Source organism: Sebastes fasciatus, chromosome 19 (assembly GCF_043250625.1).
Source record: "Sebastes fasciatus isolate fSebFas1 chromosome 19, fSebFas1.pri, whole genome shotgun sequence".
Taxonomy (NCBI): domain Eukaryota; kingdom Metazoa; phylum Chordata; class Actinopteri; order Perciformes; family Sebastidae; genus Sebastes; species Sebastes fasciatus.
The window spans coordinates 27,734,322-27,749,666 of NC_133813.1; the positions used below are offsets into that span (position 1 = coordinate 27,734,322).

The following is a 15,345-nucleotide window of genomic DNA, read 5'->3' on the forward strand; positions in this document are numbered from 1 at the left end:
ATAAGAGTATTAAATACTTGACAAATGTCCCTATAAGGTTTTGAACAGATACAAAAATTTGATGAAATTTGCAATTAATTGCGATTAACTATGAGCACTCATGGGATTAATTGTGATTAAATATGTACAGTATCAACTGACAGCCCTAGTTATTACATATCAAGGCACTGATGGCTGACATTTGCTGACAACTGTAAAAACACATTGTAAACAGCTGGACCTCTCCCCATTATGTCTTGCTTGCCGTATGTATCTAAAAGCTGACGTGGCCCGTGACTCCAGATGTACACAATGAAAACTGACACCTATAATGAGATGTCATACATCACGTCATTGTTCTATTGTGCGGTAAAGAAATGCGTAAATTGACTTGTGAGCTTGGTTGAATAATACCTATAAATACTGTATCAATGCATGACTGAAAAAAAAGTTTCAATACAGCAGTGGTTCTCAACCAGGTGTCCGGGGACCCTCAGGGGTCCTTGAGAGAGTTCCAGGGGGTCCCCAGAAAAATGGGGAATTGTTTGTATTAACTATAGAATGAGCCCAATGTGAGAGAAGAGTCCTAAGAGTGTCTACTCTGATGAGAGGTTTCACTTCCTCCACGGTTATCTCCTCAACTGTAGTTGACAAGTATAAAATTCTGGTCTTAATCATATCTAACCAAGTTCTTTTCAGATGGAGGTCCCTGAAGCAAAATCTTATAAAAATGGGTGTCCGTGACCTAATGTGTCTCAATTTAGAGGTCCTTAACACGAAAAAGGTTGAGAACCACTGCTACAGGAATGAGTCCTTAAAACCCAGAAATGAGTTATTATTTTAGCACTTCCTGTTCCCTCATCTGGAAGTCAATGGGTTTTTAGTTAGATGGATGAAATCATGTCTGTGGTTAACACAAGCTGAAGAGACTTTAACGTTTTGTTCTATGATTTAAAATACATCAATAAATATCCCACTCGTGAATTCTGAAGCCTTTATGTGTCTTAAAAAAGGTGGTTGCTAACAAGTGGCTCAATGAGACTAAACGCCATCACGCCGACTCGTCCTCCTTTACAGCGTCGTTGTGTTTACTCATGCCACCGTGGTGTAGTTCGTTAGCTTTTTACTTATGCCGATTGCATTTACTCTTCAAAAATCCTAAAAGTGGTGTTTGTTTATGGAGATTATCTTGCTGAACAAAACGTGTAAGTATCATAAATGTTTGTTTGCCACAGAGATTATTTTCTGCAATAATCCAAAATCCACATTGTCTTTTTGTGGAGGGAACGGGGGCGATGCTAACTTCCTGGTTGGCCTACAATAATACGTCATCCCAGGAGTGCTGAATACTGTTGACATCCCTCCGTTAATTAATATCCGTTGGGTTCATAAATATCATTGGATTTGAAGTCATGTTTGACCCTTTACGTTTCAATTTGCAAACACACAGAAACCTGATAAGGCTATTACGGCCAGTGCCACCTGACAGGAGGCATTACAGTGTCACATGTTAGCGTGCATTTCAATGAGCTCTTTCATTATTCCACATTTCTACGGCTGACAGCTAATTAGTGGAAGGAGGGGACGGATTAATCTGACTCAACATGCATCCTGGAAGAGGAGGAGAGGCTGGGTGTCACCAACCCTCCAGCCCTGGCTTACACAATGTGTTGCTCCATATTTACTATGTTATTTACAGTGTCAAATGTGCGTTAGCCTACCCCATGTGTGTACAGCCTTGCATACTTGATTGTAATCTCAGCCTGTCTCAGCCAAGCCCTTTAAATCAGCACTAAGAGGACAGCTCAATTTTATCGCTGGGCTTTTTTTAGTTGTCTTTTTTTCTTCATGAAATTAAAGCAAATGCTTGCAACAAGTTAATTCTATTCCCTCGACTTGGCAATTCCAGGCTCCCCTAATGGGGGCTGATAGAATCAGTGCCTGGACAATCAGCAGGGTGTTCCCTGCTTCCACATCAACCTCTCTTGTCCTCCTCTAGCACAACCTGATGAAAACAAGAGACATACCTGTCCAATTAGACCCCCTGCTATTATCTGAGAGGAGAGGGGAGGTAGTGGGGGGGGATGGAGTCGGGGAGAGATTGGATAAGGAGCTAAGTCACAATTGAGAATCAATCCAGCCAGCTACTGCAATCAGCGGGACGCGGACGTGACAGACTTAGATAAGGCTTGTTTGTCTGCTCTTTAAACAAGTACTGAATAAGAGAAACTACAGAGTTGGAACTTTTTTATATTTAATGTATGCAATCTGCTACTATTTCTGAATTGGCTGTGGAAGATTAGGCTTTGGAGAGATTTTAGTTTCCTTCCATGCCTACTGGGGAGAAATTGTTTTTGAGAAGCGCTGGAGGATGTGCTTATGAGTGTGAGTGTGTGAGAGTGTGTGAGAGTGTGTGTGTGAGTGTGTGTGTGTGTGTGTGTGTGGCATCCATTTGTGTGCGCAGACATTGAACCCAGTCTCTGCAAAGAACATGAGAGAAAAACATTTTGACAGATTTAGCTCAAGGCCTAGGAGGGGTACTTTAGATGTCACCACAACTCTTTTCACTGGAGGGAGAGAAGCGAGGGGTGGTTTGTCATTGCTAAAAGAGGGAGATGCAGGAGAGGAAGAGGAGGAGGATACGATCGCCTGCCTGGATGTCTTCAGGTTCACGTCCCTACATGTGTGTGTGCCATCATGCCTGTATCTCATCCAACTATCCATCCATGTACATACTCTATCTATTGTGTGTTTCTCTTTAGTCAAATGTTTTTTGTTTACTAGTTTGCATCAAACAAAAGTTGATGAAAAAGTTGCGATGGGGAACTGTGCTACCATCAGAGGCCAGGAGGGGGCGGTGCGAGGAAAAAGGGTCAAACATCGTCCAGAGAAGCTTCTTTGTGCAAGAAGTTACTGCTGCTTAGAGGTTAGTTAAAGGTCACCTATTATGCAAAATGCACTTTTCCATGTCTTTTAAACATCAATATCTGTCCCCAGTGTGTCTACAGGCCACCATAGTATCATAAAAGACCATCCTCTCTCTTTTTCTCCTCCTCCGTTTGTCCGGAAATGGGTGCAGAAAAAAAATTAGCTTTTTTCCTTGTATTCTGACGTCATTTGAGAATTGCAAGCCATGTAAGGGTTTCCTGGTCGAACCAGAGAGAACCTTCAGTAGCTGACCCCGCCCCACAGCGCGTCACTGTCTCTCCTCCTCAACCGAACTTGAGCAAAGTAGCTCCTACTGTTAGTCTGCAAGAACCAGCAGAACAGGCTTCATGTACTCCCATCATCTAAATATAACATGTTCTTTCACAAAGGCTTTATGTAATTACACTGTTCCAACAGATGATATTTATATATTATATATATTTGATGTCATGCATGTAGCAGAGTACAGGTAGTAAATAGTGACTTGTAAGCAACACAACACATTTCTGTTTCACAGTCAAACTTTATTTGAGTAGACAGATGACAATATTAATTATTCACAGCATTTGTAATCATCCCACCTGTTAGTTAGTTATGTTAACATGGTACAGGAGAAAGTCTTCAGCTCTGGTAAACTATGGTAAGCTAAGCTCCGGTGGTCTGTAGTCATGGTAACACAGAGACAGCTACTACTGTAAATAATATACCATTACTCTGATCTTCCATACATTTATCTTTTAGCAGAAATAATGAACTGACTACTGTTTCACATCTTCTATTTTCCACCCTGATGGTCGCTGTGTTTACACACCGTGTCATAGCGGTAGCATGTAGCTAACCCGTTAGCATGTAGCTACATGCTAACGGGTTAGCTACATGCTAACGGGTTAGCTCTGTATCTCCCATCTGCCCACAGCTGTCTGCTCTCGTTAGCATGTAGCTACATGCTAACGGGTTAGCTCTGTATCTCCATGTAAACAGAGCTAACCCGTTAGCATGTAGCTACATGCTAACGGGTTAGCTCTGTATCTCCCATCTGCCCACAGCTGTCTGCTCTCAGCTGTCTGCTCTCCTCTGGGATGATTCTGTCGGTCATTTCTCACAGATGGATCTGTAAAGACAGACGTAAAACAGAGTGTATGTTTACGGTTTACAGAGTTGATGCATGAGGTAAACACTGAGCTAACTAACAGAGATATAAATAGTATTATTTACCTGAGAGAAACCGTCAGGAAAACCTGGAATCTGGACCGCAGATGTTCATCATGTGTCGCCGATTTCTGATCAGATTCCTCCGGTAACGTGCGCTGGGTGAAGTTTCTGGTTCATAAACTTTAAAGTGGTTTATAAGCTCTATTCTAGCTCCTCTCTCTCCCTGCTCTCAGGCCGCGAGGGGGGCGGGGAGGGTGACGCTGTGTTGTTGAGGACGTTTGATTGACAGAAAACGCTGACCAATCAGAGCAGAGTGGGAGGAGACAGAGGCTACAGACACAGAAATCAGCACTTTTGGAAATGGGCTGAAACAGAGGTTATAGAGACATGCTGGAATGCATGATCTGATTGTTTTTTTGAAAAAAAAACTTCAGAGACATGGTTTGGAGGTGTCTGAGACCTATAATAACTAGTTTAAATGGAGTATAATATGTGACCTTTAAGTGGTCCTCTCTCTCTCTCTCTCTCTCTCTCTCTCTCTCTCTCTCTCTCTCTCTCTCTCTCTCTCTCTCTCTCTCTCCTCCTTGGAGAGTACAAGGAGCTGTGGAAGAGACACTTGATCAATGTTTAGCCCCTCTATCTGACCCTTTCTGTCTCCTACAGGGTTTTTACTCTTCATCTTTTTGTTTTTTACATCTCTCTATATCCACTCATTGATCCCTGGTCATATCAAAATAAAATGGTTCAATGACTCATTTCACATTCACAATGAATGTCACTTTGCTTTTTTTTTTTTTACAGAAATAAAACCCAATGAGTTAATTTTCGTGTATAGGCGGAGCGTCATCAATAAATAGTCAGACAACGGACGCAACAAACAGAAAGTGAAGGTGTCTGCTCCGCATGGAGTCTCAGCCCAGAGTAGCAGGAGTCAGATTTCTCACACGGGACGAGAGAGAGTTGACAGACGAGACGATGGCGGAGGATTTGGTGTCAAAGTGAAAAGCAAAAGTGCCTATTTGGCAATATTTAGGATTTAAACTAGGGCTGTCAAATGATTAAAATAGTTAATCACGATTAATCACATTGAAAATAATTTTTTTATCTGTTCGAAATGTACCTTAAATGGAGATTTGTCAAGTATTTAATACTCTTATCAACACGGGAGTGGGCAAATATGCTGCTTTATGTAAATGTATGTATATATATTTTGCGTAAGTTTGGAGCGTTATTTAACCTCCTTCGCGACAAGCTAGTATGACATGGTTGGTACCGATGGATTCCTGAGGTTTAGGTTTAGTCTAGTTTCATATGATACCAGTATCTCCGCTCTAGCTTTAAAACTACTCGTCCTATCCCATCCAACGTTAAAGATTAAAGTAAGCGCTGTATATACATTGAGCGTTATCTTGTAAAATGATCGGTGTAATCTGTAACACCGCTGCTGTCGCAAGTTTATTTAACGGTGGGGAAACTTTCCTCACTGTGACATCCCTAATGAACAGATGAGAGCTCGGCAATCTCTAGCTCATCAGGTGGTGGTGATTTTATATGTGCACCTCCTAAAATAAAGTTAAAACTGTTTCATGAGACACTTTATTCTCACTCTGCAGGTGGTCCAACACCAGCGGCTCTTTTTATTCACTGTGGGCTTTCACTAAGCCTTAGAGGCATCCCGATGTGTTTTTTGTACAGACTGAACACTACCGAATGGTGAAACTTTGAGTGCTGAAGATGGCTGATAGAGAAAAATTAAAGAAATGAGTAGATCTTTACTATTTTCAGAAATAACATAATGTATTTTAGCCCTTAGCGTGGCCCATTAGTGTACCTGCCAAGCCTTTACAAAGGCTGACGGTTGACATGAAGTTGGAGGACTGTTTATGAGAGTGAGTGCTGAGTGCTCTTGGCCCTGCTGGCCTAGCATCTACTGTTTACAGTTCACCTCCAGGTCGTCATCTCACCACTCATTATTTATTAATGGAAATATGCACTGCTAATTGTTAATTAGCTTGAAAGTGATGACTCATGGCGGAATGTTTTGCTTCATTAACTGGCTGTTTAGTGAATTAAACATGGCAGAAAGCATACCGGATCTGAATTAGAGCAGGATGACAGACAAAGGACTGCTCTGTGTGTGTGGAAGAGAGACAGTTTGCTTAGAAGCGAGTGAGTGACTGTGCTGTGCGTGCACAGGTGTGGGAGTGTGTGTGAGATGAGAGTGTGAGATGCAATGAAAAATCTCACAGGATGTAAAAAGAAGGGTGGTGTGCTGAACATGAACCCACGATGTGTGATGTGTGATGTGTGATGTGTAGACGCCCAACATCAAAGGCCCCATTTCAACATTTGAAGTAAATTAGTTTCAGATTGGCACGGGTCCATCTGGACACCAGACCAGCCTACTGGAGACTCTGATCTACAGCTAAGAGTCTTCTAAGGTGGAGACGGAGACAAAGAGTCAGAGAGTAAAACGGATAAAGAGGACAAGAGACGATACATAAAGACAAACTCACAGTACTCACGGTGACTCTGAAAGGTGTGGCAGCAGTGGACGTGGCCTCCATGGTGGGGGTGTTCTTGTCTGAGGAGCTGCCTGGCATGCTGCGTCGGCGTCCCGTCCTCTCTGGAGGAGACTCTGCAAACAGAGATGAACATATCAAATATATGTTTAACACATATTTTTCACAATTTAAAGACTGATTTCACATTGTAAGAATAGCTCAACATTTTGGGAAATACAATTATTCGCTTTCTTGCTGAGAGTTATGGTAGGTGTCCACAGGATCCATCCTCACCACGCTATTCATTGTCTATGTAAGCAGCCGTGCAATGCATTCTGGTAGCGTGGCGGCACAATTCGAGAGACAGGGCGTCACGTCGGCCGCTTCTCATTTGCATAAAGTTGAATTCTAGGCTACTTTATGCAAATCAGGGGCGTACGGCGTGACTCGCCACCTCTGGAAACTCCTGACAAGCGTTTAAACTAACCGTTGTCCATAAAAAATAACGAGCTTCACCAACTGCACGGCTTATTTCTCGCATAAAATGTTTTCAGAAACACATTTCGGTGAACTATTTTCGTAATAAAAGGTAAAAGAAGTTTCCACGCAAGCTGGTTCCGGTTTGAAAGCTGGGAGCAGCAGCCCATGAGGGAAAATGTTCGGCCAATCAGGTGTCTAGTGGCAGCCCATCAAGCGTCCAATGCAGGGAAGCGAGGTGATCCCTCGTGTCCAAAAACACCCCTGAGTACACGTACCATTACACAAGAAGATCGATACCACTTTGATTTCTGTCCGTTAGCTATGGAGCTAAAGGAAACGATTAGCTTAGCTTAGCATAAAAACTGCAAGCAAGAGGAAACAGCGAGCTAAGCTCTTTCCAAAGTACAAACAGAAGCAGAGGTAGAGCTTTGAGCGAGGGTGTGGAGTTTGGGTTGACTCAGACTGCTGCCAGTGAAAGCTTTGATATGGGTGAGACATATTTAACCATGACAGACCCAAACCTTAGCCTGGAGGTGTTTCAAACATTCAACATGTGCTTGTGCATTACAGATGAAAGGCATGTGTGTGAGAACATGCAAGAATAAGTGATTCTCTGTGCATCACTGAACTGTGTTCTATTCCTAAACGAGTCCAGTCAGGGAGTGAAAGGCTGCTTTCCATTCCTGACGTTCCCATCCTTTCTCCTTTCTCTGTTTACTAAACTTATCTGTTAACTAGGGCTGTCAAAGTTAACGCCATAATAACCCTTTAACACAAATTAGTTTTAATGCCACCAATTTCTTTAACGCATTAATGCAATCAATGTTTCGGAGGTTGTAACAGGCTCAGTTTTAAATCTAGAGTGAATATATTGGTATCATATGAAACTACAAAACCTAATGAATCCAGTGGTACCAACCATGATGCTCCAATGCTCCAACCTCACGCTACCTTGGTGGTGTTAATCGATTTCCAATAATAACTATATACATACATTTGCATAAAGCAGCATATTTGAATATTAAATACTTGACAAATCTCCCTTTAAGGCACATTTTAAACATATAAAAAAATGCGCAACTAATTTGCGATTAATCACGATTAACTATGGACAATCATGCCATTAATCGCTTTTCAATTTTTAATTACACACACAGTGCAGCATAGCATCAGAGCAGTATGAAAGAGTTGTGAAACACTTGTGGAGTCGAAGACTGTGCGTGCGTGCGTGCGGAAGCAGCAAATCTGGACATGTCCGAGAGGAATGCGAGTGATGTTGAGCACACGTGTCTCCACAGGTTTCAGACAGCCATCACTGCTAACTGCTAGCTCATCAGATACAGAGCAAACTATCAACATTTGGTGGACTTCTATAACCCCAAATGATGATTGGAAAATTGTTTAGCCCAGTATGTTCTGTACATGAGCTGCAACTTTGAGCACAACACATTCTAACATAATGAAGGTCCCAGTTAGGGCAACAGATTTATTAAAAACATATATTAAATATGAAAAACAAGCCTAAAAGTGTGGATGAAAATGTGTCGAACTAGGTCAGATACACTGATATAATCTTCTGAAACATGCTGGGTCGTTGTGTCACTGAGACCGTGTCACATTATTTAAATTACATCTTTGACTGTCTGCAACACTGGAAACTAATGAAATTAGTGTTAAGTGTGTGTGGCAGTGTGACTCTAATGAGGATGAAATTATGAAGCAAACCTCTCCTCTCCTCCACTCACACACTACACTGTAGTATAGAATATGTAGAAGGACTCGGAGTGTGAGCTCCCCTCTGACTGACGATCCAAGCATCTCCAGATTTGGCACCAGACTATCAACCCATAACGTTATCAAAGCGTTTGGGTAAACTTTATTGATTAACGTGACTGATTTGAAAGCAGTGAACACTTGGTATCTTCACAAAGCCGGATCAGAAGTCTTCATCAGACTTCAAAACTTATCTGTAAAATCAAAATGTGATATGATTTGGCCAATATATGACATAACAGTACTGAACTTGACAGTGCTTGACTTCACGTCAAAATATGCAACTGAACAAAGAAAAGAGACATGATTGTGTATATTCTGGTATAAATACTGGCTTCAGCTAAATGAGGACTGTAGTGATCCCATACTGCAATGATAATGGTTTCAAATTGAACATACCAAGAGTCATATGACATTTACATATAGAGCATCTCTAATAAGCCACACACACACACACACACACACACACACAAGAACACACACTTGGAGTGTGTCAGTGCTATCCTTTCTACTAGCTTGTCAAGCTGAGCTGTGCTAAGTTAGCTGTTGTCTGCTGTTGAACAGGCTGGTTGACTGAATTAGCGCACATTGTAATTGAAGAAGGAATGGCGGAATAGCACCTCCTGCTGTGCAGAGCACTGGCCGGCATCCCGACTACCAGAATTCTCATCTTAACATGAACATAAACGCAGTCCACAACAAACAGCAGCCGAACACGACATTCTCTGACACGGAACAGACATCCTGTGTCGCAAAATCACATCTCTGTAATTGAAAAACGGAACCATCTGGATCCTCTGAGCAGTGATCCACTGCTCTGTGGAGGTGAGGAGGACTTGATTTTAAACTGGCTTGGTCTTTGAGTCACAGAGACATGTAAAGACTCAGCAGGACGTGTCTGATGAGAGGTGGTATGAAGTCTGTCAGAGCAAGTCTCAAGTCCTTGACGGAGAGTTCATGTCAAGTAAGTCTTCATAAGCAAAGTCAAGACTTTAAGGTCTCTGAATCCTGACCTTTAAAATGTCACTCAGTCATTCCTATGAAGAGGTCTAACAATGAAATATGGAAGGTGTATGGTCATGCGAGCCCTACCTGTAGTGGCAACATCTATTTATTTTTTCTAGAAGTTTACCAGTCAAAATTTAAGGCTTAAATTATCTTATTTTCAAATGCTAAATCAAGTGTTTAGGGTGTTGAGTCTCAGATAGTTGTAATCAGACAGCAGTCAACTCTAAGTCAAGCGCCAAGTCTTCATTTTTGAGACTTAAGCCTGACTTAAGTTCAAGACTGCGGACGAATAGTCTTTTTTGCTTCAAATGGTCCCAAACTGAGTGAAATGACCTGGAAGTATCTAAGGGGCAGCCATGATAAGAGCAGGTAGCAGGAAAGGTGCTTCAATTCTTCCTTCCTTATCTCCTTTAGTATAGGATACACTGAACCATCCTTTATGAACAGAAACATTTAAAGCGACGCACCATTGGGTCGTCAGTAACATTCAGCGTGGCTGTGGAATCCCACACTACGGATAAATTGAAGACATCCTTCTTAGGAGGTGTAATTCTGTTTTGGACAGGATTCCATTTGCTGTGTTATAAATAAAGTTGCTAAAAAATAAATAAATAAATAAAAACTAAAACATCCAGCCGGTCACCTCTCCGTCATGTAACTGCAGTCAGATTCTCTCCGCACCGCGGTTGTCTTTTCCTAAGTCCTTATGAATTCTCCTTCTCATCTTTCCTTGACCTTATGATGTTTTCCATCAAGGTCAAGGAAAAGACATTAGGACGTAATTCTTTTGACTATTCTACCTTAGCCCATGTCTAACCTTATTGTAACTGTACGTCCAAAAGGCCACGACCACACGTACAAAGTCTCAATGACAGTTTCTGCATTTGAAGCAGTGTGACAGAGTCCTGTTCCTGGAGGCTGTTTCATGGATAGAAACGAATGGGATCATAAGCCTCTAGCGATATATTAATGATGTGTGTCTGGACTTGGCAACACTAAGACTGTCTGATGGAGGTTTTCCAACATCTGACTCTTCATTTGTAGAACTTCAGTTGTCTCATTGGGTGGCAGCTCTGGATAAAATGTTACAAGGGGCCGTCTAAAAACACTCTAAATCCCTCTAAATGATGTTAGGGAATGAATGCGTGGGATAGTGGGCACATGAAAACCTGCTCAATCCATTATCATGGTGCAACATTTAATAAAAACTGCTTTTCAAAAAATCTGCCTCACTTCCTCATTAAAACAAACAAATATGGTGGCATTGAAACGTCTGCTGCCATGACAACAAGAGTATTTAATCCTTTAAATCTGAAAATCAATCATGAGTAAATAGTAGCTGATAAGGTAATCATGAGCATTGACTGAATTAAGTCAGCAGTGTGAATTTCTGCTTCTCTTGTCACAAATGATTCCTGCACTCACTGGATTTACCCCTCTAGTCTCCTTAATTCCTTTAACGGAAATCTCCCCACTTGTACACAGCTGGCTGCTACGAGCGCTCAGAGGAAAGCTCACACACGCAAACACACATCATTTAGTTGTGAACTAATTGCTGTGTGAAATTACAGTGCGCGCTTCTACTTGTTGTCACCATCTGCGTGTAATGCATCTCTACAAATGCATGGAAAATGTCCCTCGCTATAACTCGCTCCTGTGTGTCTGACTCTAACCCTCTAACCAACAGCAAACAGTCAACAGACACCCAATAAAACTTCAATTCAAACACAACTGAAGTAAATCATCAAAGAGCTGTTTTAAAGTGCATGTGGTGGCTGCTTTCAGATTGTTAACACCCCCCGTTTAAAGGAATGTCTAACACTGTTTATTAAGCGATATCTGAAGGTTTATGAGGGAGCATCTAGCATGCAATTCTCTATTTTGTAAGGCCAATCAAAGGGTCAGAGGGCCCACAGAGGGTGAGGTATCTTTTAACTACCAGCTGTGGAGGCCTTAAGGCCACCTATTGTGTTATATTGACCTTATTTCCAATCTATTCCCTGTATATCACATTTCCTTATCTTCCACTTTCTCTTTCTCATCACGATCATATAATTGTCACTCTCCTTCACCAATCCACTTTCTTCCATCTGCGTGCACTCAGATTAATGTCCTCTTCAAACCTCCATCTCTATATTTTCTTACTGTATCATCACAACTTCATCTCCTAAATCAAATCCATTTCTCATCTGTCGTTACCTCCTCGTTGCACCTCTCTCGCTGTTATTCACATTTCCCCCAAAAAGTCATACCGCCGCCTCTCCCTCCTCCATCACCATCTGCCCACAAATAGAGCCGTCTCTCCGTCTCCATTCCACCCACCTCCAGGCTTGCTCACAGTTGTTTAATGGGACCCTGAAAATGCCATTGAGAGCCCTGGGGGGGGCTAAAGCGGCACAGACTGCATAGATGATAGTCACCTGCATTTTGTGTGTGCACAGGAGTGTGTGTGTGTCTCGGTCTGGCCAACAGAGATAGGGGCAGTGCAGCCCAGGAGTGAATGTGTCTTGTTAAATAAAACATTAAACTAAATGAAGAACTCAGTCTTAAAGGTGCTCAATACGGGAATCAGAGCATATCTATTGCCTCCACACAGCTCTCAACATGGCGACTAACAGTGTTAACAGCGCAAACAACGGCAACTATGTTGACAGAGCTAACAATGTTGACCTGAGGGGGAACCGGGGTGTGGGCGCTATGCTACCACGATGACGCTGCCGGTCGGGACGGCATTATAAGCGGTAACTGCCGTAGAAGAGCCGTGCACAGCGGCAGCCGTGAGCTAGCTAGTAGGGCACGCTCACATGCACTAAAAGGCACGCTCTTCCGGCCCGGCTATGTAGCACAGAGAAGCTGAGATTACAACACACACAGAGGGAGAGCGACTTCATTGTCCTCTATATCTTTACTAGTGGTGCCTTCAAATGAATCTGGTGAGCTCGTGTTTACAACACGGGAAGTCGTGGACACCATGTGCTCAGCATTCAAGTGGTTAAGTCTTGAGAACACCGCTGCTAAGCAACGGCAATATTAACGTTACTGTCGACGCTAAAAGCCACAGAGGCCAACAATTTAGCAAGTTAACAAGTAGGTAACATAATGCAGGAAATGCATAGACATAATGTCAGAGGAGAAAAGAGGAGGCCGTTGGGAATATCAACATTTTTCTCAGACCTATTATAAAATTATGAAGAAAAACAATATACAACTAAAATTACTATGTATTTACTTATTATGCACCGCAAAATTAACTTCCATGGCCTCCGCCATTTCTGACAAGACACACAACTCATAAACTCAGAGCTTTCAGGACCTTTCCACTTACGAGGTCTTGAATAACACAAGAGGGGGGTGTTCATATGAACCCGGTAAACACCCCCCCATCTGAAGGCACCAATAGCAACTCATTGTTTGCTGTAGATATTAATGCTCTGATTATCGGATAGAGAAGAGTTGGACTTTTTGGGAAAGTATTGTCTCTCTTGCCGAGAGTTTCATGGTAACAGATTGTACCACTCTCATGTCTGTAAACTAAGTGTGCATAGAGACAGCAGGCGGTTAGCTTAGCTTAGCATAAAGACTGGAAGCAGTCTCCAGAAGTATCTATTATCTAACATCTATTAGCACCTCTTAAACTCACTAATGAACTCGCTGTATCTCATCTCTTGTGTTGTGGGTTAATGGGGGGTCTGTTCAGCACATTAAGGTTGCCAGGCAACCAGACAAAGAAACATTTCAAGCTTGTGCAACTCATCGTTTCCTTGTCCTGGTTGTCATTTCACATTTTGTACAGATTAAACAAACAAGATATGAAGTGTACATTATTTCATGCTAATCTAAGCTTTACTCCTGTTCCACCTACCCACCTATATACAGTAGGCTATCTATCAACCTATCTATCTATCTACCTATCTATCTACCCACATGACTTGACTCGAGTCAGACTCGAGTCGCAAATTTGAGGACTTGAGACTTGCTTGACTAACATTGATAAAGACTCGACTTGACTTTGACTTGGTATTCATGACTTGAGACGTGACTTAGACATGACACAGATGACTCGAAAGGACTGACTTTTTTTTATTAAATATTTTAATTTTTCTAGATATTGAGAAGTTACGTTTTGTTTTTGAAACATCGGGTGATTTCTAGTACAATGCAAGCAAACCTGGTAACCTACTAGGACGCAGCAGAGGCCAACGCAGGAGGCAGCGAGCTATCATGGAGGGGTCGAGTACAAAAATAATACAGTTTGGATTCAATGATTATGTTGTTGATGACGGTAGTAAGAAGAGAACAGCGGTATGCAGGTCTGCAGCTCAAAAATCAGTGACGCGACCACCACAACATCCAACTTCATCCGCCACTACAAAACCCACAAAGAAAGCTACCCGAGTCTTTTTAGCTAACTTATTGGCTGGTCAAATGTTAGCTAGAAAGCTAACGTTAAGTTTAAGTTATGTTAAACTTGGCTTCAAATCGATTTTGCATTTTATTGAGAAGAAATATCGTTAATGTAAAAGACAATCGGGGGACTGATTCGGGGCCATACGTTTATCATGTTCCACTCATTCATTAATTTGTGTGCACAAGATAAGTATACAGAGAGCCAGCACAGCGCACCGCTGCAGTTGCGCTGTTATGGCACAATTACACATAGCAGATGTGGTGGTTACATTGAGTGTAGTTTTGAACACCAGAACCCTCAAACGTGTGTTGATTAATTATTCTACACAGTTTCTTCTGCGTATCAACAGGCATTTGGCTCCTCTTATAACTCCCTGTACTCTTATAACGGCCCAGACAACAATAAGTCTCCTCTGAGAGAAAACTCTCTACAGGACTCCCAGACTGTCAGTGTGTCATGAGGGGGACAGCCCTGTGATTAAAGCCTTGTTATTTAGCTAATGTTTCATGTGTTCTCAAGGTACATTTGACGTTTGATTTGTATGTTAATTCAATAATTTATTTGCATGCAAGTTACATTAATGTTATGCTAGATTTATAGTGGACTGGAGCTTCTTATGCATATATGATTGAGGTTAGTAACAGACTAACGTTAGTAAGTTAGCTACACTGTGATAATACCCTAACTAAATTAACTCTGAGCCCGTTAGCTAACGTTATGTTAAGTAATCTACAGTGTTTGATATGGTGACCAGGCGTTAGGTAGATTAGCCACAGCACCAGACAGATTGGATTACAGCCCAGGTGATTTTTATCACGGCAGATATTGCTTCATTCATAATTACGATGCATTATTTTCTGATGATCAAGTTCGTTGTTAAAAGTTTTTCTAAAAGTTTCTGATAGCCATGAAATGTATGCCTTTGTTGTTTTATAGCTAAGGGATAGTTTATAGCCTAGAAGAAACAAATCACCGGCACACACAGATAAAGAGTCTTTTAGGTTTATTCTGGGCAATCAAACCAACGCGTTTCAGCTATAAGCCGTCATCACCGACACTGTTCAAGATTTGGAGACATGCTCGCTGCTATTTTCTATAGTTTATATCCTACCA

The 15,345-nt window shown here is 41.8% G+C and overlaps 1 protein-coding gene across 11 annotated transcripts in view; it reads right to left on the minus strand.

The window, feature by feature from the left end:
• dab2ipb (DAB2 interacting protein b) overlaps positions 1-15,345 on the minus strand; it is a 232,381-nt gene that overhangs the window by 116,215 nt on the left and 100,821 nt on the right. For 6 of the 11 annotated variants that reach the window (XM_074616865.1, XM_074616863.1, XM_074616867.1 and 3 more), the window contains one exon: positions 6,576-6,697. In XM_074616865.1, the coding sequence (XP_074472966.1) occupies positions 6,576-6,697 (122 nt within the window). The remainder of the gene's footprint in view (positions 1-6,575; positions 6,698-15,345) is intronic. The other 5 variants (XM_074616866.1, XM_074616864.1, XM_074616872.1 and 2 more) reach the window with 1 other exon arrangement.